The 22,860-nt window shown below is 31.8% G+C and overlaps 1 protein-coding gene across 1 annotated transcript in view; it reads right to left on the bottom strand.

Moving 5' to 3' along the window:
* Window positions 1-22,860, bottom strand: part of LOC134701428 (uncharacterized) — a 57,427-nt gene that overhangs the window by 20,751 nt on the left and 13,816 nt on the right. The window contains exons 6-9 of the mRNA XM_063562578.1: window positions 22,371-22,460; window positions 20,757-20,871; window positions 20,341-20,394; window positions 18,728-18,789 (exon numbers count right to left, since the gene is read on the bottom strand). Coding sequence (XP_063418648.1) covers window positions 18,728-18,789; window positions 20,341-20,394; window positions 20,757-20,871; window positions 22,371-22,460 — 321 coding nt within the window. The remainder of the gene's footprint in view (window positions 1-18,727; window positions 18,790-20,340; window positions 20,395-20,756; window positions 20,872-22,370; window positions 22,461-22,860) is intronic.

Consider the following 22,860-nt stretch of genomic DNA (forward strand, 5'->3'; position numbering starts at 1 on the left):
TTCTAATTTATTACGCCGTCGAAAAATTTAAAGGCAAGACTTTATAAATTATTTCAAATTTTATAATTCTTTTTTTTAAATTTCCCGATGAAGATCAAATCCATTGGAAACAATAAAGTCGGTTGTATGCATGCTTTTAAAGTGCATTAAAAAAATATATATCGATTGTTAATGCGTTTATGGATTTGATAACTTTTAAAGAAAACAGAATAATCAGAAAAGCACACCTTCAGTTCATCTCGTGCACACATCCATTACACAGACATCTGTCATATCCTTACGCAAGTGTTAAACGGTGCTGAAGGGTAATGTATGTTCTTATGTAATAATAAATCAAAGACACACGTACCAAATAATCCATTTCAGAATCTAATTCATTAACTATTTACAAAAGCCTACGGTACAAGATTGAGACTGGAAATGAGACAACAACCTGACCAAAGAACAGAAACCAACATAAGAAGCTCTTTAGTCAAAACGATCTAAACAATGAAAAATCAACCAATGAAGTTTTAAAGTTATTGTCTGACATGTTGACGACGGACGGATGGATAGACAGATGGATGGATGGATGGACAGATGAACGAATGGACGAACAACGGTATACCATTGAAAGGTCATGAAAGTCAAAACTTAACCTTCCGAAGCATCAAAATCAGTATATGTAAGACTGGTTTTCTTTTAATGGGTCGAATTCAGTTTTACGAATGTATCATATTTCCAATAGTGATTGCTCTAACCCCTAAGTAATTCGCAACTGTACATAACAAAACAGCGTCAGGACCAATTAGGTCTAAATCTAACTGAGACAGGATGGCTAAGGGTTCTTACAAATGGCATGTGTGTTCGATGATGTCTTTGTACATTTAGGGTTTCTTAGCATTTTGCGTTCAAAATAATGGTAAAAAAATCCACAGATTGACAATGCTAAACTGAATTATCCTTACTTATCGTCTTCTAAGATACAACAATTAAATAAAAAGTAACGCAGAATTTGCCCCTCTTATTCGTTGCTATCATGTGTATTTTGTTTTCATGTTTTTCTAATTATCAACATTATAACAATCAAATTCTAAGTTTGTTATGTAGAAGGAGGGTTATATGATCAAAGAGATCTAAAAAGAATAGCCAATACCTTTTTTAGTCGAGTTTGTCCGACGGGAGTGAATCCTTAATATCTTACATTTTTTTAGAAGCGTATTTGACAATTGGTGACAATGTCAGAGCAATGACGACTGTTTACTCTAATAAAAGTCTGTATCGACACTTTGATAAAATCTTAAACAACAAGTAATGAAGTTGGTGTGTCCAACGTTTTTCTTGATTTCCTTCAGAACCTGAATTTTGAGAGTCAGGGAGCCATAGCACTTGAAGAGTTACGGGACCAATATATATATAAAAAGAATAACAAAACCAATGTTAAAAAACTCATCATAGATACCAGGACTAAAGTTTAGTACGTCAGATGCGAGTTGTATAACTTTGCCTGAGGATGTTGAAACCTTTGTTTCTTATCTTTTTTCAATATATTTATGTAACGTAGATTATGAATGATTCCAATGGTTTGTTACTGACTAATGGGCTGTTGATACCCTCGGGAACTACCTGTTTACCAGCAACAGTATAACGCAGAGCTAGAAAATCAAATAACACTTGATAAAACCAATTTTAGGAAAAAGGTCTCCAATTAATAAGTTTATATATCTTCAACATCACAAACCGATTTGTAGAACAAAAAATAAGTCATATGTTGCTAATGATCAAATTTGTACTTTGTGCTGAATAGAAGAATGCAGTGCAATTGTCAAGAGTTTTAACGTATGTTAACTCGATTACATCTTAAACATTCTAGAGGCCTTTTAAGCAAGCATTAATGTAGACACAAAAGTTATCATAAATTTTATGACGGTATACATCATCTTTGTCTTTTTGTTTTGCTTACAGATTCTTGTCATTATGAGTTGATTCTATTCGACTGTCATACAAGTGAGAGGTTTAGCTAGCAATAAAACCATGTGTAATCTGCAATTTTCTACATGAGGAAATGCCTGCAATAAGTCACCAATATGACAGTTATTTTCCATTCGTTTGATGTGTCTGACCTTTTGCTTTTTAATTATGGACTTTCGCTTTAGAATTTTACTTGGAGCTCAGTATTTTTAATACTCTCCTTTTTTAACACCCCATTTTTCAGTGAAACGGTGTAATATAGTAAACAATTGAGCATTTTTCACTTTAATTTAGACTCCAAATGCAAGGACTCACGATTAAATCTGATTTGATATTTTTGGTGTTTTCACGCCAGTTTAAAGCATCGATGTTTTTGCTACTTAAGCCCCAGTCCAACTAGAACACGATCGCATCACGCTCACCGCGATCTAATATAAATTTAGACCGTGGTGAGGTCGCGGTATTAGCGGCATGAAAATATAAATTTTCGTTGCTTTCACGATGCTACTTCGTCCTCATTACGCTTCTACAGCGATCCCGCTACGATTATACCACGTTTTCAACGCGTTTATTCTGCGACCTCATTATCAAGATTTTCTTCGTTCACGTTCTCACTACGACCATACCACGAGTTATCCGATTGTAACACGATTTTACCACGTTTTTACTGCGGTTATAGCACGTTATTACCACGATTATATTACGTTCATACCGCGATCTTACTTCGTTGTCGGTAATAACGTAAACACATTGTTTCATATCAATAAAGTTCCATTCCTTCTATTATTGATAAAAACGTAGATATCCCGGAAATAATACAGTCATGCCAGCAAAATCTTCTAAAACACACAGGCGTGGTGGTAGGGGTTGATGTTGAGACAGAGGGAGCTCTGAAAGTAACGAATCCTGTTCAATCAGAGATTTCGGAGAGTACAATTCAACCTAAATTACAATCTTTTGCTGGTCCATAAAGCTCAAATGACGATAATTAAGTGGATGATAGCAGAGATGACACAAATGTGTTAATAGATATAGGAAGATGTGGCATGAATGCCAATGAGACAACTCTCGATCCAATTAACAATTTATAAAAGTAAACCATTACAGGCCAAGGTATGGCCTTCAACACGGAGCCTTGGCTCACACCGAACAGCAATATATAAAGTGCCCCAAAACTTACTAGGGTAAAACCATTCAAACGGGAAAACCAACGGTCTAATCTATATACAAACGAGAAGCATGGTTGAGCCGTTAGAGAAAATTGACAAGAAGTCCTAACTTCATACAGACAAACAAAACCTGGAATTATATAATATATTTTCTGTAAAAATGACAATGAGAATGAGGGTTGTAATACGAACGTAGTCAGGTCGTAAGAAGAGCGTGATGAGGACGGCATGGGCGTGCTAGAATCGTACTATGGTCTTGAACAGCGTGGTGTAAACGTGGTATAGTCGTAGTGAAAGCATAGTTGGGTCGTGATGAGAACGTGATGGTCGTAGTAACGTCGCAGTAAGATCGCAGCGCAGTCCCTTCGAATAGAATAACTCTTTCGCTACGCTCTCAGTACGATGGTACAGAGACCTTTGCGATCTTACTACGACCTAAGTGCGCTCTCACTACGCTTCTACTACGACCTGATTTCGCCACGACCGCACCACAATTGTTTTGAACATGTTCAAAATTGGCCACGCTAATCACGATCTTGAAGACCTTACCACGACCGTGATACGACCTTATTGCGATCTACACGATTGTACTACGATCATCAAAATTTTCATTTTTTTCACAGATCGTAGTGCGATCGTGGCCTAGTGGGACTGTGGTATTAGACAACTCGGCAACCGAGGATCCGAAATTACTAACGATCTGTTGATTTAAGCCGATTGCTACTGATTTTAACAGTATGTTTTTATATTCTGATTTTTTTCATTTTTGTAAATTGTTTGCCTTTAGTTTTCTCGATGGTATTGATTTTACATTATTCAAGTAGACGCCTTTTATAGCCGACTACTAGTATATGATTAAGATTATTTCAGTTGTTGAAGGCCATACGGCAGCCTTTTTCATTTAGTACCACTTCATGTAAACTTTTTTCTTCTTCATGTTTTTCATCATTGAAATCATACCTCTCCTCATTTTTATGTACATACATATACATATGTTTATAATAACCCAACAAATCTTTGATAATGTAAACAACAGTTTTCCTAAAAGAGGCCTCACGACTGCTTTAATAGAGAACAAATAGGTAAAGTCTTTCCATGACTTTGTCTAGGTAATCTAATTGTGCATTTACTAATTCTACATTTCCATTAAAATTTACGTCAGACTGTTCACCCCAGTAACACTGGTGAACAGCTAAAGCATGCATCTGTGATCAATTATGAAAAAAGACTTAAAATGACAATACTAGTATACAAATGTACTCAATATAATTGAAAGTATGCCAAGACTATATAGGTATGATGTTGATAGACAAAGATGTAGGCGGGAAAATAAACCACATCATATAAAACACCTTAGGTTTGAACGATATTGTTTCTTTTATCTTTAAAAAAGCGGTAAAGGAAATCATAAATTGATTAAGATTGATAGTTTATGGGAAAGTTTTAAAGTAAAATCAATGTATCAGATACGATCTAATAACGACCCAATTCAAGAGGTTTCCGCATGAGAAAAACCATTAAACATATAGGTCACATTCTACAACTAAAAGTAGCAATGGTTTAAGATTAACTAGGGTCTGAAATATATAGGTATATACGTGAGTTCTGAGGAGATTTGGTTTGTATCAAATTGTTTCTAGTGTTTTTTTTCAAGATAATAAGGTGTTGAAGATATATAAAAAGACAACATCAAAGATATCAGGCTTATATGTTTGAGCGACAGACGCACATTTCGTCTACACCAGACTATGCAATCACATCCGAAGCAAAACACTTTAAATAAAATTCACTCCAAATAAGTAGTTGAAAAGCATTAAAACCAAATATTTACTAAAAATGTAAGATAATGATAAGGTAATATGTTCCTTAAGTAGAAAATCTTTAGTAATATTAATTCAAACAATTCAAATAAATAGGGTGTGAGGAGGTTTGGTTTAATTCAAATTATTTCTATTATTTTAATAAAAAAAATACACGACACTATAAGTACTTTTTACATTACAAGTTGTAAAGCGAGGAAATAGAAAGGACAATTTTCCTTTCCGAAGTTATGTGATCTACCCACGCCCTGGAAACATATACCGGATAAACATCTACATCTTGCATGTGAATGTCGCATATTAAGTATCAGGTGTCGTACTACTATGTTTACTACTGTAAGAGATCATAGATAATAATGTGGTATGACCTTAAAGATGTGATTGTTTTGTATGGTAAAAAATAATTCCGACAAAATGTTACCAAAAGTTAGCGTGTAATTATGCTACATGTATATCATTTTGCATAAATAATTATTAAAATTTGAATTAGTGACGTCAGCATTTTTAACATTTTTTTCAAGCTTTGCTTTGTACTAATAAAAGGGTTATTCATTATAGTAAAAATCATAACTCGTAGAATCTATATTGCTCTGGCAAGCGCGTGCAATATAAAATTCGACTCGGGACAATATTTTTCAAAATTAATGCATTAACCTTATGAATATTAACTGACTGATTTCATTAACATACACTATAATGGAATTGATGCGCTTGTCACAATAAAATTGAGATTTAAAATTAAAATAGCGCCTTAAAACAGGGTCAATCCACCATATTCTAAAAACGAAATTGCCCGTACCAAGTCAGGAATACGCAATTATGGTCCATTCGTTTGTTGTGTTTTATCTTTTGATTTTGTAATATGCATTCAGAATTTTTTTTATTTCACTGTATACATTTTGTACTAATAAATCATATGATAACTCAACTCTCATCGGACGATTCAACGTCAATTGAGAATAACAGTTGAATTAAACCAAAAACCTTAAACTGGTGTTTTTAATTCGTTTGAAATGTTGGAGCTTTAAGAATATATTCTTACGGATCTAAACTTTGTGATCTAGCACATTAAACTCCGACTCCTCAGTGTATTAGTCTTTTACAAAATGAGGTTTATAAATTGTTCTTTAACCTGTTATACAATTCATATGTTCTAATTTACCGTCTTCAATCCGTAACCAAGTATATCAATAGGGGGGATTCATCTATCTGAATTTGAAAACAAATGTATACAAAAATTGAAACAAACTATAACTTTATTCTATTGAAGCTAATTTGATCTCATAATTAACACATCTCTACTATCATTTGAAAGTGTCTGTCCCAAACAGAGCTCGAATAAAATTTGAACTTTTCATATTTAACAGAAAATTATGTGGTGGGATCTTAATGCAGTCTCTGAAGTGTAATAAGAAGAGGTCAGACGAAGCCACTTAGGAAGCCACTTGAATTCAAAAATAAATATAAAACTATAAAGCTATCAAATAACATCCTTCAAGTGTTCATAAATAAACACCTCATAAAAACCACATAAGACACACGCCTTTCAGACTTAAGTAATAATGTTTATGTATTTTGTCTGATAAATTAGCTGTCTGAAAGTAACTCCAACGTCCTGCATTTATTGCATAACTGCACTTAAGTATCAGATTCTATCATTATAATCATTCATACACGAGGTTTAGACAATTTTGAAAGCACAAAAGCTTTTGTTTTCAATTTCAGAAACTAGACGAATGCTCTTTTCATAACGTCTTCTTTTCAGTTTAATGATGTTGTTAATAGATAAATTCATCATAGACACCAGGACTAAATTTTGTACATACGCCAGACGCGCGTTTCGTGTACAAAAGACTCATCAGTGACGCTCGAATCCAAAAAACTTTAAAAGGCCATATAAAGTACGAAGTTGAAGAGCATTGAGGACCAAAATTCCTAAAATGTTTGCAAAATACAGCTTAGGTAATCTTTGCCTGAGGTAGAAAAGTTATTATGGTTTGTATTGTGATTAAGATTATAACTGCCACTATTTTTGACATTTTACCTATAATAAATGTGTGTTTTGTTGTTTGTTCACACATTGATTCCAATATAATGAAATTTACAAGTGAGAGTTTTGCCAGCTATAAATTCAGGTTTTATAAACTATTTTCTACATACGAAAATAATAGTGCCAAGTCAGAAATATGGCAGTTGTTATTCATTCTTTTGGTGTATTTTATGTTTCAATTAAAGGACTTTCCATTTTGAACTTTCCTCGGAGTTCGGTATTTCTATTTTTTTACTTTTTATTAGTAAAGAAATGATATGAAGAAAAATTCAATATATGTGAAAGTCTTGTTTATGGATATCTGTAATTCGTGCTTCACTGATGAATCTTTTGTAGACGAACAGCGCGTCTGGTGCAAATATGAAATTTAAATCCTGGTATATATGATGAGTTTATTAATGTATGGCAGTGAAATTATAGCTATGTTTAAAACAGGCTCTGCAGCATGCCAGAAAGAAAGTGAATATTTATTACAGCACGTTTATATGAATGAACTTTTAGATAAATCCAAATTAAGATATGTGAAGTATATATTAGGTGTAAACAAAAAGTCTTCTAACCTAGCTCTGCTAGGGGAGCTTGGTAGAGTCCCTTTATATTTTTCAGTTGTATTATCAATGCTAAAATATTGGTTTAGAATATAAAAAAATATGAAAGATGGTTAACGGTATGATACCTATATGTGAAACAAAAACATGTTTAATAATAATATTGAATGTTGGTATTCATTCATACATTACATTTTTAAAAAGCTGAATATTCATAATTTGGAGGGAAAGCTCTATCTTTTTATCAAGTCAGTTAAGCAAAATATTTGTGAAAGTTTTGTAAAATTTTGGAACACAAAAAGAACCATTATATGTTTTTATTGATTGTTTTATTCTCAATATATCTAGATGAGTGTACCTGGACCAATGACATCTTAAAGTCTCTAAAATTTCTTTATTCTCAATGTATCCAAGCAGACATATACAAAACAAGACACTTGAAATGATTGATTTATTAATTGGGGTTTAATGCCACTTTCAAAACTATTATGATATTTCGAGGCAAACGATTGGATATTGTGGAAGCCTGAGTGTCCTGAGCCATTCAGTAGGAAAACCGGCAATTCTAGTAAATTAAGATTGGAGTCGAGTGCACTTGTCCCGTGTATGTTTGGAACTCACACCCTAGGCTTTTGACAGTCTAGTAATACAGTAGGTCATATACTTTGACCACTTGAATAATGAGGCCCTCAAGAACAAATAAAGGGTATTTAATGAGTGGCAGTTTTCATTTGAAGAGTTAAGAGAATACGTCTGAACTTGATAAACATGTATGCGGATGTAACAGAAAAAGGGTGTGTTTTAAGTGAGTTTCTAAATGATGAGTAATATTTCTGGTTGACTTTTTGAACTGCACATTCAAAATCGCAAACGAGGAAGTAGAAAAATCTGAATGAAGCAATTGAAAATGATATTTAATTGTTCACAGTCATCTAAATGTTCGTTTTTTCTTTACAAAACGTGACTTTTTATTGAATAGATAATGTTGGACCTTTAATAATACCATGTATACTGGATTACATAATAAATACAACTAATTAACAATGTATGAGTATCAATGATGTTCTTTTCGAGATTTCCCCCCTCAAAAAAGTTTCATCGCATTATACACCTGTCAAGCCTATGGTTTCATATACATTGTACCAGGAAATTGTCATATCAAATTCGCCATAAAAATATTACTAATTAATTTTCACTAAACAAAATCATTAAACTTTCAAATATTTATTGCATCACCTTCAAAGGAAGTTGGCTAATTATTCCCTTTTAATGAACTTTACTCAATTTACATGTAGATTCTTTTGTATAAATATGGCCCATAGCTTCTTATAATTGTTTAAATACATTTTTATGATTAATAAATCTGAAGCTTTTCCACACCCTTTTCATCTTGTACAAATGAAATACAATATGATATTGATTTGTTTATACTAATGTTCCATCAATTCCCATATGAAATTAGTAATTAATAACTCGAATGTCACAAACAGTAATGGCCAGCTGATTGCATATAATAGCATACATACTATATAATTATATACCCAAGGCTGAATGTTTTCAGTAAAATAGCCTAATTTGATGGATATTTTTTCCTTTAAAGACATATTTGTAGATGATAGGTTATATTATTTATATAATTGCATATTGTTGAAAAAGACCTAATTAATTGTTAATGTAATAAGTGGCCAGGTATGTTATAGGTTATGAGAAAACAGAAAAATATACTTTATTTTATGTATATTATGATACTTTTTATGATTTGAATTCCACTAGATTAAACTTTCAGAATTTTACCTTGAACATGTGAAAAGAGAAAAATATCAAAAATACTACACTTCAAGGAATTCAAATTGGAAAGTCCATAAAAAAATGGCAAATTCTCAAAGTCTCAAACACATCAAACGAATGGACAACAACTGTCATATTACCGACATGGTACAGGCATTTTCGTATATAAAAAATGGAATATGTGAGTGAGAGAAACAATTTTTTTTTATAGCTTCTGTAATCATTTAGAATTAAACAATACAGTGGTCCTTTAAAGAGAGAAAAAAAAGGCCTTTTTCAGCTGACTATGTGGAATAGGTTTTCGGAATTTAATGCGACTGTCATACCAGTGCGAGGTTTAGCTAGCTATGAAACCAGATTTAATCCACGAGTTCCTACATTAGAAAAGGTCAAGTTATATGTTAAATGTTATCCATTCGTTTGATGAGTTTGAGGTTTCTATTTTGCCATGTGATTACGAACTTTCCGTTTTTAATTTTCTTCAGAGTTCGGTATTATAGTTATTTTACTTTTTGTTCATTATTAAAGGCCAAACTGTAACCAATATTTATGAACTTCTATGTGATTTGGTCTCTGGTGAAGAGTTGTCTCTTTAGGCAATAATACCCCATCAGTACAATTGTCCTTTACAGAGAAAAGGCAAATTGAAATCGCCATAATATTTTAGTATTGAAAGCAATTTTGAACTCTTGCATCTAAAAGTACAGTACATGTATATCTATAAAATAGACACATGTTCTAAACACTCTGTTTAGTGTATTGAGTAAGCATGTAAACTGATGCAGTAATAAAGTTTTATACATCAACAAAAAACAACCCTCACCTTTAAAATACTGAAACATTGACTACGTTTTAACATAATTATCAGAGAAAAAAATTATGTAATGCAGTGCAAAGTAGTACAGAAAATTATAGAATATGCTAGCGACAGATATGCCAAAGCTAGGTCAGAGAATTAAAATAGATTGAACTACTAAATTAATGAGATCAGCTCCTATATGTGTGCATGGAAAATGTTCATAATTGTAAATTCAAGGACAGACCAGAAGATAAATTAGTAGTTAAATCAGTTCAAATGATGTTCAACAACAATTCACATTTCCTTTCTGTTACTGACATTTTCGAAAGAAAACATCCTTTTGAATTGTATATTGTCTTATTCCTCTATGAAAGTTTTCCCCTTTTTGGAACAATCTTTTCAACAATATTAGGCGGGAAAAAAAAAATAAAATGAAAGTTTGCATAAAAAAGTAAAATCACAACAAATAATAACTCTGAGGAAAATTCAAAATGGAAAGTCCCTTATCAAAAGACAAAATAAGAAGCTCTAGCACATCAAACAAATGGATAACAAAACGCAGACACATAATTCTGACTGTGAATGACCAGTCTTAGTTCTTACTCCTATATGATACATGCTTAGGAGAGAAGCAGCAAATACTGATTTCCCTTGAAGTCCTTAGTAAGTCTAAGCGGGAATCCAAGCCATAACCTGCTGCACTCCAGGCAAGTGAGCTACCAAGAGACCAACAATGTGGTTTTGCATGTCAGATTGAAGATCTATTAATTTAAAAGAACTAAAACTCATATAATATAACTGCAAGAACCAGTGGTCAGTATTATAATCTTATTGAATTGATTTACCATAAAATAAAATCGTTCAATGGAATTTTTTATTTGGCACTTGTGATACCGATATGAGTAACTCTTGAGTGAAAAAAACCCAAATCTTTGCAAGTTCATCAGATGTACCTCGATTTAAATCATTTGTAAAGATTAGAATTATATCATTTCTAATTTTAAACAATGTAACTGCTATAAAAACTTAATTTAAATTTCAAATTTGAACATTAATGCAAATATCATTCATTTTCATCAGAAATGAAAGTTTCACAGGAGATAAAATGCAGATGATTTAACATTTTGACAAGCCTTTGAAACTATTCGCAGGGAAGAATTTCTTATCAGGCAAAAAGAGAATGTTTTAATGCGTTTTCTTAAATTCACACACTCTTTGCTATCTTTAAGATACCGGTACAAAAAAAAACTGACTGTGTCCTTTTTTGCATACAATACAAAACAGCATAAACTTTTTGCACTTCTTAATATCCACATCTGTGATCTAAACAGTATAAAAAATACCATTACATTTTCTCCTGTGGTGAATTCCACAGCCATCAAAGATATTTATTGAGAAGTTATATAAGACCTTAATAAAAAAATATCAAAAACAGCTCATATCTAAGCTAAAAATACTTATATCATACTGGGAAAATGAGGTTTTATTTCATTTCAATTGCTACTTAATCTTTTTCTTTCCCTGATATATATATATAACATCCAGTCTTTTTAGTAATAAGTTATATCATATTTCAAGTTGAATGACATATAAAAAGTTCACACTTGTAATACTTTAAAAAAAAATTGGTCGAATTCTTTAGTAAATGTTGTCAAAGATATTATCAGACGACAGGGTTTTCCCATTAAAAGTATTCTCTCATGAATGATAAAACATTTCCTGAAAGCATATACATGTATATAAAACAGGTCGGAAGGATGGATATTTGAAAAATATTTTAAAAATGGAACAAAAAGTGATAAAATATAGATCTTCTATTTTTAGGACCATCACCTATATATATGACACCAAAAATTTAAAGACCCATGACTTTTTGGCTGAGAATCTTTTCATTCATAGATTTAGCTTTAAAAATTCAATAAAGGTAGAATACTCAATATAAATATGAATACAAATATTTTATTGGTTTCTAATAAAGAATTAAAGAAGTCACCAAAATCTCACAGTTGCCATTGGCATATTAAAAACACATATAATGGAAGGTGGAATAACATATCCAGAAACGATAGGTTTTGTCCTTTTTGTGAATAAAAAAGCACAAAAATGCTGAACACTGAGGAAAATTCAAAACGGAAACCAATGATTTAGTTATATATAATTCAATGTTTATGTTTGTATTGTTCACATGTGCTTGAATATATAAAGAAATTGTTATTTCATATATATTTTCTCTAACTATGTAATTTTCAGTTATAATGAGAAATAAAATTCAAATTTATTATACAACAAAATAAACAAGAATCAAGAACAAAGCACTTTCATTCAGCTCTCTGAAATATGTAGTGAAGGTTGTCATCATTGTATAATCATTGACAAATAAAACAAACTTTAAAAATCGTTGAAAATCAATAATGGATTGATAAATTGCTGTGTAACGCCACTTTCAAAACCATTGTGCTATTTGGATGGTGGTCAGTTTTTATTGGTGAATAAAGCTTGGTGTGCAGAAAGAACCACCAAATTTCAGAAGTATAACTGACAATGGAGTCGAATGCATCTGCAATGGGTGGGATTTCAGCTAGCTCACAACCTCAGAGTTGATTTTATTTTGATATTTTTAGCACCACTTTTAAGCACCACTTTTGGGATATTTCATGGTAGGAAGTTTTAATTGGTGGAGGAAGCCAGAATGCCATGTGAAAACCCCTGACTGACCTTTGATAGGATTGGAGTCGCATGCAGCCTCACCTAACAGGGTTCTAACTCACAAACTCAGTGTTAACAGGCTAATGATACAGTAGTTAGACTACTTAGATCACTCTTCCACAGATGACCAACAAATATGCAAGTCTCAAACCAAATCAAATATAAATAATTCAAAGGTTGCTAATAAATTTTGCATGTCTTTTGTTTTCATGGTTCTAGGAACTGTTAAACAGCATCAGAGATATAGACTACTTGATCACTCTTCTACAGATGACCTCTTTATTTATTGAAGGTAATAATAAACTATTTATAAAGCAATTATATGAATAATTCAATAACACAGTCCAGTAGACTATTGTTGAATGACATAAAAATGATGACTGTGGCACAATTAGCTTATCATTCTCTCAAGAGAAACATTATCTCAGATATGGGTCTCAAGAGCCATTTTCATAAAACTTTTTATTATATAATAAATACAACTGAAGTTACAAAAACCAATATGCAAGTCTCAAACCCAATCAAATATAAATAATTCAAAGGTTGCCAATAAATTTTGCATGTCTTTTGCTTTCATGGTTCTAGGAACTGTGAAACAGCATCAGGGATATAATGAACATACTTTGATCAATATCTCAGTGAATGTTAATGAGTTCACACTAGACACAAAAGGTAATGCCCATATAAGGCAACGTAGAGCAGTAATTTCACACCTTCCATAAAAGGTATTAATCATTTGCAGCTTCTTATAATTACAAAGGCAATGGCCATAATTAATTATACATGTATATTTTCATTAATTCTTACTTTACAAGTTTAAATAATTTTTGTTACATACTAAGAATAACAGTAGAATGTTTTGGTCATTCTAAGGATTTGTATAGTAAGATACTGTTAATATGAAATTATTGGGTGCATATACAAAGATATATATGTATCAGATTCTAAAACACAAACTGGATTCATAGGCGGATCCAGGGGGCCTAGGGGCCCATGCCCCCCCTTTTGTCGGAAAAAATAGGTTGATTGTATAGGGAATCATTGAAGCATGACTGAAGTCAGCAGCCAGCCAAAACTTTTACAACTTTCAACAATGAACAGAAACCTGAAAATGTATAAAGTAATTGAGCTATAGGTCTTATCACTATAACAAAATCTACCACACTTGATCTGATATTATGCAACACTTAAATTGGAACTATGCAGTGACATCATACAAAAAACACTTTTGCATTTTTGCGTCAGACATTTTTTCTCATGATGTCAAAATTTTACAGGAACGTCTGTTATATTCAGTAATAGCCAACATAGACAAATATCAATACATTGTATGGAAGGCCACAGAATAACAAAGTGAACAAATGAAAAACAGAAAACCGCCTGCCTAATTCAACCTAATAATATATAACTAAAAACAATTATAGAGACAGAAACAAACAACAATATAAAAACAGGTGATTTTAGGCATCAATATATCAATATGGCCTTCAACAATGAGAAAAACATGTAAAGTATTGTCAGCTATAAAAGGCGGCAACATAATAAAATATGAAACAACTTTTCTTATGATTAAAGTGCATCCCCATATTTATTCCTGTTGGCAAATATTAGGCTTGAAGTGGTCCTTATTTTCATGAAATTCACCAAATCTGTTCTTTTTACTGTAGTGAATTTTTGGGAAAATATGAGGAATTAATTTTTTTTCTTCAGTATAATTATTATTTTTTTTTAATTTGAGAATATACATATATAAATCTTGATATGACCCAGTACTGAGCTTAAAAGTGTAAGATGTGCCTATAAGGGATAACAAAACATATCAATATGTGAAGCTAAAACAGTTTATTATTGACTCTGACAAAGGCTATTTCTTCAGTTGAAAATTTTTAACACAAGTTATAACATCATCTACCTATATAACCATCTTATATCAGAATTGTTGTTCAAATCTTAATACTTTATGAATATTTCCCTTAACTGCGCAGTATTGCCTAATCTAGAGGATCTGGTACATATTAAATTTGCTGGTTGGTCCTTTTCATAGACATATATATTCACACCCATTATGTGACCTTGAACTATGACCCATTTAGTCATGACCCAGTATTGAGCAGAGTGTCTGTTGTGTCTAAGAAGGAGGCCAGACAAATGAACATGTGATCATAAGACCATGTGATACTATGACTTGACTTACTATGAGTAATAAAAGACAGTACAGTAGGCCTATGGCCATGTACAAATTATGAGTTTGTCTATCTTTTAAGGAAATAAAAGTTTTTCCCGGTAAATCTTTGTTAATGAGAAAATGTCACCGACTGAAAGTGATTGATTTGCCAATGTTATTAGGTCTAACAGTGTAAATTAAGATCCATAACAGTAAAACCTCAACAGTGAACTATGTGTCTATTTCAGCTTTCTTGACCAATAAATAATGTCCCCCATGATGTAGCCAGAGTCAAAAAGTGGCATTAAATTCCAACAATCAATTAATCAACCTACAAAATTGTAAATACATAAAAAGACACCATCAAAGATTTGTCACCAACACCAAATTCTCCTAATCACCAAATAATAAGAAAATATGATATAAGACAACAACTGACAAGGTTTATGACTTTATGTATGCTTTACTTTACTTTAATTTTCTCTACTTGTATTTACAAGCAGTGAATATAATGAGCTCTGACCTTAAATCTTCCTTCTAAGCTTTATAACTTAATTAAACACAGATGTATTTCCTATTTGATTTTATTACTATAGCCTTCATATTTTAAGTCAGATATATGTCAAATGATCTCTACTGATAAATTTTAAATATTTATATGATTCATAATTGTACAAAAAAATTCGGTCAAAGGATACATTTGAATACTGGATTTAAATATTTAACAGCAATTGCCTCTTAAAAATAAAAACCAAGTTATATACCTTTATATATAAATTAACAGTGTTCTCCCCAGGGGCTTCTGGCATCATGGTAATGTGATGCTATATTGGTAAAATGTGATGCTATCTGAATAGATTTTCTTATAAATAGTTATGGATGTGATGCTTCACTGGCAGATCTAGAAATGTTCATAAGTGGGGGCCCACTGACTACTTAAGAAGGGGGCCCGCTCTAGTCACACTTCAGTGATTGCCTATATAAGCAACCAAATTTTTACCCAAAAAGGAGGGCCGAAGCCCCCTGGTCCCCCCTAAATCCGCCTCTGTGCTATAATTTCTAAAAACAAGATGGTATTTCTTAATTTCCTATTTACCAGGATGATACAAGAGAAATATAAGAACACTGAATATAGTAAGGTGTATAAAACTATTTTTTTACAGAGACAAATGTCTATGGGATGAAGTTGATTTTTGTGTTTTTACATATATTTGAAAGTACATTTTCTAACCATAGATCAGCATGTGTTGAAAATTTATGATAAGAAAAGGAATTTCAAATGCATTTATACCTACGTTGCAAATCAACATTTCTTTACAATGATCAAGAGTAAAAATATTTAAGTATCAAATATATATAAATAATGATACTGAAGACATTTAAGAGTTTAAAAGTAGATTTTTTTTCAAAAAAAATTTAGCATGACTATTTTTACAAAAAATGTTATATCTATGAAAATCAAGGTAAATCTTATGCTGCAACTGATTTATAACCACTGTGAATATAGGAATAGATGCAATCACATAATTTTAAAGCGAGAAAACACTTAGTGGTACTAATTTTTGTGAATTTTATTAATTGTTAATACAAAAGATATTTTATTTCTGAATTATGAACAGACACATATTAAATACTCAAGAATAGAAAGTACAAATATAAAAAAGAAGATGTGGAATGATTGCCAATGAGACAACTATCCACAAAAGACCAAAATGACACAGACATTAACAACTATAGGTCACCGTACGGCCTTCAACAATGAGCAAAGCCCATACCGCATAGTCAGCTATTAAAGGCCCCCAAGTTTTGTCTTAATATTGTGTGTAGTTATGCTCATATCAAACCAGAACACAATGTCTTTTGTTTTATCCACCAATCATGCATGATGCTCAGAATTAAAAACTCACTGACCCATACTCCAGGATTTTAAATTATTTCTGATCTAGAAATTTTCTAGAAAAAATCCAGGCACACTTATAATGGATATATAAATCTTGGGTGGATCATATATCCATCCCACAATTTAAGTACCATATCTAAAAGGTCCATTGAAAATTCATACAGGTCAGATCTGCGATTTGCTGTATTTTCATCTAATGATTTTTTTTACAAATCGTTACAATTTGAAACCAGGAATAAGCATACGATAATTTGATATGATTTAGTGAAAAAAAGCCATAAATCTCTCGATAATGTGATAAAACTTCACAAGTAAAAATTGCTTAGGATTTCATGGTATTTCATTCAATAATTACCTTAATATGTGTTCGAACGCATTTAGTTTCAAATGCCAAAGCGATTACATTTTACTAGTATAAATGGGAAAGGAGCAATAAATAGTTCAACTACCTCATATCCTTTTTTTTTTATTTCAAACCTTGACCATATTTAATTTGCCAATACAGATGATACAGAATTTCTAGCAGGATTCTTACTGTGAAAATCAGAGGATACCCACCCTCCACCCACCCCTATTGAATAGTATCTGTTTGTGCTGGAATTTTAAAATACTCTTCATCTTAGTACTGAATTTAATTGAAAGAACAGTATGCGATTCTATTGTATTATACTTTAAATATTAAAGTTGCAACTGAAGTAAACAATTTACATCTTAACATTTAACCAACCCAGAGTAAAAGAAAGGGGTTCCAGCTATATGCTCCCATTTATATGCATCAATCAGCCAAAAACAAAGGGGGTTCCAACCCCTAGAATTCCCCAGCCCCCTGGATCCGCCAATGTGTTAATTTGTGTTTCAATGGTGACCAGTTTGTATTTAAACCATTGAATATCTGTTTTAAAATTGTAAACAAAGAGGAATAACTCTGATAAGTTCAGACAATAAGATGTTATTTTGTCAAGACAAGTTAAACAGTTTCTTCATGAAAAATTTGTTGAAAATTGGAAAGTACAATTTTTTAACTCACCTTCATTTGTAAGTGTATCAATTATAGAATTTATAAGACTGAATTAAGGGTTTTGAAAAATATCTCTCTGTTCTCTCAACTGATTTGATGTATAATATTATTAAATTTAGATGTGGAAGTCACAAGTTGCCAATTGAGGCTGGTAGAAATGTTTTTTTATTGCTAGAATTTGTGATCTATGAGGGGGGATAGGAGGGATCCTGATCCCTAAATCCTGGGCTTAAAAAACCAAATCCAGAGGTCCTGAAAAGGTCAATCTCAAAATCCTGAGCTTAAAAACACCCCATCCTTGAGTCCCGATAAAGTTCCTATCCCCCTCATCCATGTGATAAGGAACAACTAGGTGATGAGTTTCATTATAAAATTAATTGCAAATTTTTTAGCGCTGAAAGACAGAAATTTATACCTCTTCATATCTATAGCAACAGTAACATTATTAACCTGTATGCCTTAATGAATGGTCACGATAAATAAACACTTAAAGGCCTGGCAAAATTTTGCAAAATTGTTATGTCCGTATTCAAATAATCATATTTGTAATGTTCAACTTCATGCTGCTATTATCAAGGTACTGCAATGGAAAAAGGAGATATTGGCTTTAATGATTCAAATAACCACAGGATATTCTACAAACAACTAACATATGAGGGTCTCAATGGGATTTTAAGAACAATGAATAATTGGCTGAAAAGAAAAGAATAGAAAATAACAGGGTGTAAAAATTGCAGTTGATAGATAGGTGAGAAAACATAATAAATTGATAAGTAAAAATAGTCACATTTTTTGTAAAAGAAAACAGAACTTACCTGCGGATCAGCCAGATATACTTGTACTTTGGGGTTCTTTTCTTTCAAGTAAGTTCCAACACCTTAAAGATAAGTAAAACTCATAAATAAAATTGAGAATGGAAATGGGGAATGTGTCAAACAGACAACAACCCGACCATAGAAAAAACAACAGAAGAAGGTCACCAACAGGTCTTCAATGCAGCGAGAAATTCCTGCACCCGGAGGCGTCCTTCAGCTGGTAAAGTATTCTAATTATGTGCCTTTCATTTCATTGTTCTGATCTATTGATATTTTTTTTATAAGTTTTCAATTAGCAGAACTGACTCGGAGTTATTTTAATTTGCTGCCATTTTGGATGACAAACTGATAGACTTTTGTATTCAATAAACCCAATATACACATGAGGTGCAAGCAAGTCCCACTTAAGGATGTTTGCTCCTCCATTTTTTTTCCCCAGATTTTTGAATTTCTCTGGTTTTATCCATGTTTTGTCATTAAAAAAAATTGCCCTCTATAACCCCTACTTTTCTTTTCATAATTTTTAATATAAAGTTTAAAAAGCCATATTTCAAAATTTTATAAAATTCTTGTTATTTTTTTATAATTTTGAAATAAAGAAGGTGCCAATGTTAAATATATGAAAAATCTAGAAAGAATTATTTCGCGCCAAATTTTCAATTGCTTATATCTCGAAAACAAGCACATGGATCCTCCATTTTTTCTACTTTTTAAAAAGTTTGTTATTTCTTTACAGAGTAGCGACATCCTTAAAGATCCTTACCAGCTTAAAGGGATGAACCATGAATGGCTTGAACAAATGAAAATTGTTTACAAATTTGTTTTTTATAGTCTTGTTGTCTTCAACAAGTTAAATTTGGTTGATTTGTTTTAGTGAACATCATTTGTGTGTTTTGGGGTTTCGTCACTTCCATTCCTTTGTTTAGCGATTGGTGGAAAAACTGATAATGCTGTATTGCACGAATTATTTATTCGGCAAATCAAATTCTTATAACTGATATTCAGCACAGCTATCATAAGGGAATTATGATTAAGTACCTACAGAAATATTATTTCTAGTTTATCATGCACAATGACAATCACAAGGACGCTTTATGAATGTTAATAGTGCAGGGATACAGACAATTCCCTTTATCTGGTAAATGATGTCATAAAGGCATGCATAATTGATAAGTTTTTTCGCGTGAAGACAAACTTGAAAGGGGTCTATTTCTGCAGTTAGCAACAAAGAGAAATAAAAATAACTCAAATTATATCAATGAAAAACTATTAAATAAAGAAACACATGAATTTCATATTTTTTTCTTCATATTTTATTTAGATGTTTAATAATATGTTATGTTTTAAAAATTTTCCAATATTTTAGTAGGGTTGTGAATCACAACCCTACTAAAATATTGAAAATTTTTTAACTTGTGATCCACCAATACCTTTAGTACCATTATTACAATTAACAGATATGTGTCATTTTAGTCTCTTGTGGAGAGTTGTCTCATTGGCAATCATACCACATCTTCTTTTTTTATATTGCCAACAATAAACAGAAATTGCCAACTGTTAAGAGACATTGTCAAACATTAACAGACATTGCCAACAATAAGTTAGTAGCTCACCTCCCAATGTTCCCCCAGTTCCTGTTCCAAACACAACAGCATTCACTTTACCACCTGAAAAATTATATTTATTGTATATGACAAAAACAAGCTGTTCTACCTTCAAAAGGGATCTCGGAGACACAAAACAGCATTTAAAATTGCGAATGTTGTTACTTTAATTTAAGATTCCCTCACTATCTTAGCAAAAAAAAAAAAAAAAAAAAAAAAAAAAAAAAAAAAAAAAAGCAAAAATAAACCTGAAAACCTTCATGAATAATAGTCAACAGACATCTTGCCCTACTCGTATCACAAATTTATGTTCACTGATTGAAAGAAATGGTGATAAAACCTTAATCGAGGCCCATATTTTTGGCAGAGTGTTAAAAAAGAACCAAATCAACAAACAATTTAAATGGTAATTATGTCCCAAGTACCTGTTTCTTGCCAGATTTCAGGACCAGTTGTTTCTATATGAGCCCGCTTGTTAGCTGTGTTATCAAACTGATTAGTCCAAACAGCATTCTCTATACTCTCTGCAAATCTTTTAGCCTGTAAACAATAGGAAAAAACCTTAATGACTACAATTAGAGACCATTAAAGGCAAAGTTTCATTAACACTCTTGAAAAAAAAAAGTATGTAAAAAACTTGATAATTTTTCAATATTTCAAAAGTGACAGTAGTATCAGAAAGATAAAAGAGGGGGGATAGGACCTTTATCGGGACTCCGGGATCGGGTGTTTTAAGCTCGGGATTTTGGGGATTGACCCTTTCGGAATCCGGGAATTCTTGTTTTCGAATTTCGGGACGTCGGGATTTACTTTATTTAAATTCGGGACCTCGGGATTTCGTGTTTTTAAGCCCGGGATTTCGGGATCAGGACCCCTCCTACCCCTCCTCATAAAAAGATCAAACTTTATTACCAGGAATAACAAATATAAAATACAATGACCATGCAAATTGAGAAAATATGTCTCTTTTTCAGAACCAATTATTATTATTGTATGTAAAACACAAAAGTTCTATATGGCTTGATAGTGCCATTTGCTGATGTATCTTTGATATGTACCCCACACATCCTTTTAGTTAACCCTTTCCTCCATTGACATTTTGTTTTTGCATACTTGATTTGCATGTGATTTTTCAATAAAATGCTAAAAATATGCTTTAAAGTATAAACAAATTGCGAAAAAAAACAAATATTTCATCAAATAAATTCTAGTCAGATATTCTTGTGAATATCCTTTTTAAGATATTCTTGTGAATATCCTTTTTATGATATTTTTGTGAATATCCTTTTTATGATATTCTTGTGAATATCCTTTTTATATTGGATACAAATTTTATTAAGTCTGAAGCAGACACTTTGTAGTCAAAGCGTTTCAAATGAGGTACTACACAGGCATCACAAGGTGTCATTAAAGAGTAAAGGGGGTGGCGTCAAAAGGTGTCACTATGGAGGAAAGGGTTAATCATAAACAAATGTATATTTTGAACTGCTTCACTCCTAAAAGCAAAGGAAAGATTTTATGTTATAACAGTATTCTCAAAGTCCTGCAAAGGGGCAATAACCACAACTAAAATAAATTAATAAAAATTAGCTCTCTTTTTTTAACCATTTATTCCGTAAAAAAATGATTAACCTATAATTAGACTAAGTGAGAAACTGCATCACAATAAAATTACTATGATAATTATCATAACTATGATTGATCTAGCCTCATAGGACAAAGACCATCACAAGATAAGCTATAATAAACTCTTCACAGAAACATCCCACATTTAAAAAGTAGTTTGTTTTTATGAAGTTGTAAAATTTGTCTGTGACGTCTACAGAAAATGTAACCATATGCCCTTCCACTCCCGACACTATAGCAGTTTGTGTTGATGAACTGGAAAATTTATTTGTCTTCAGAAAGAAAAACAAAGTGACCTCATCACCCCTACAAACAATGACGTGTTAGTGACTTTTTGTAAAGATATTTCTAAACAAGGGAGACCACTCTAAATTACAATACTTGATAAAATCATTTTAAATCAAAATGGCTACCTGATGATTATAATTGTCTGGGTCTGTCCATGGCACAACTGGAACAGGTCGCACATCTGCTCCAAGCAGTTTTAACATTTCTATTTTCTCCTGAAAAAAAACCCACAAGATTATTTAAATTAAACAATGAAAAGTACGCTATAAAAGTCTTGAGGAGAATCAAGGATGACAAAACTGAGAAAAAACGCTGGCTTGATTTAGAATACAACACAGTAAATAGGAAAAGTCCTCAGAGTGGGGTTTGATAATAATTTCAAATTTTATTTTTGTTCTTGTTGCATATCTTATGTCATATTTTGCTAAAATATCTAGCAATATACCAAGGTCAAAGTTTTAATCAAAGATACATGATTGATGTATTTATTGTTGGTGTTTTAACACTACTTTGAAGCGCCACTTTTGCATTAATTTGGTGGCAGCCAGCTTTTATTGGTGGAGAAAGCAGCATACCAAGAAAAAACAGCCAACCTTTGATAGGGTAAACTGACAA

This window comes from Mytilus trossulus, unplaced genomic scaffold (genome assembly GCF_036588685.1).
Source record: "Mytilus trossulus isolate FHL-02 unplaced genomic scaffold, PNRI_Mtr1.1.1.hap1 h1tg000244l__unscaffolded, whole genome shotgun sequence".
Taxonomy (NCBI): domain Eukaryota; kingdom Metazoa; phylum Mollusca; class Bivalvia; order Mytilida; family Mytilidae; genus Mytilus; species Mytilus trossulus.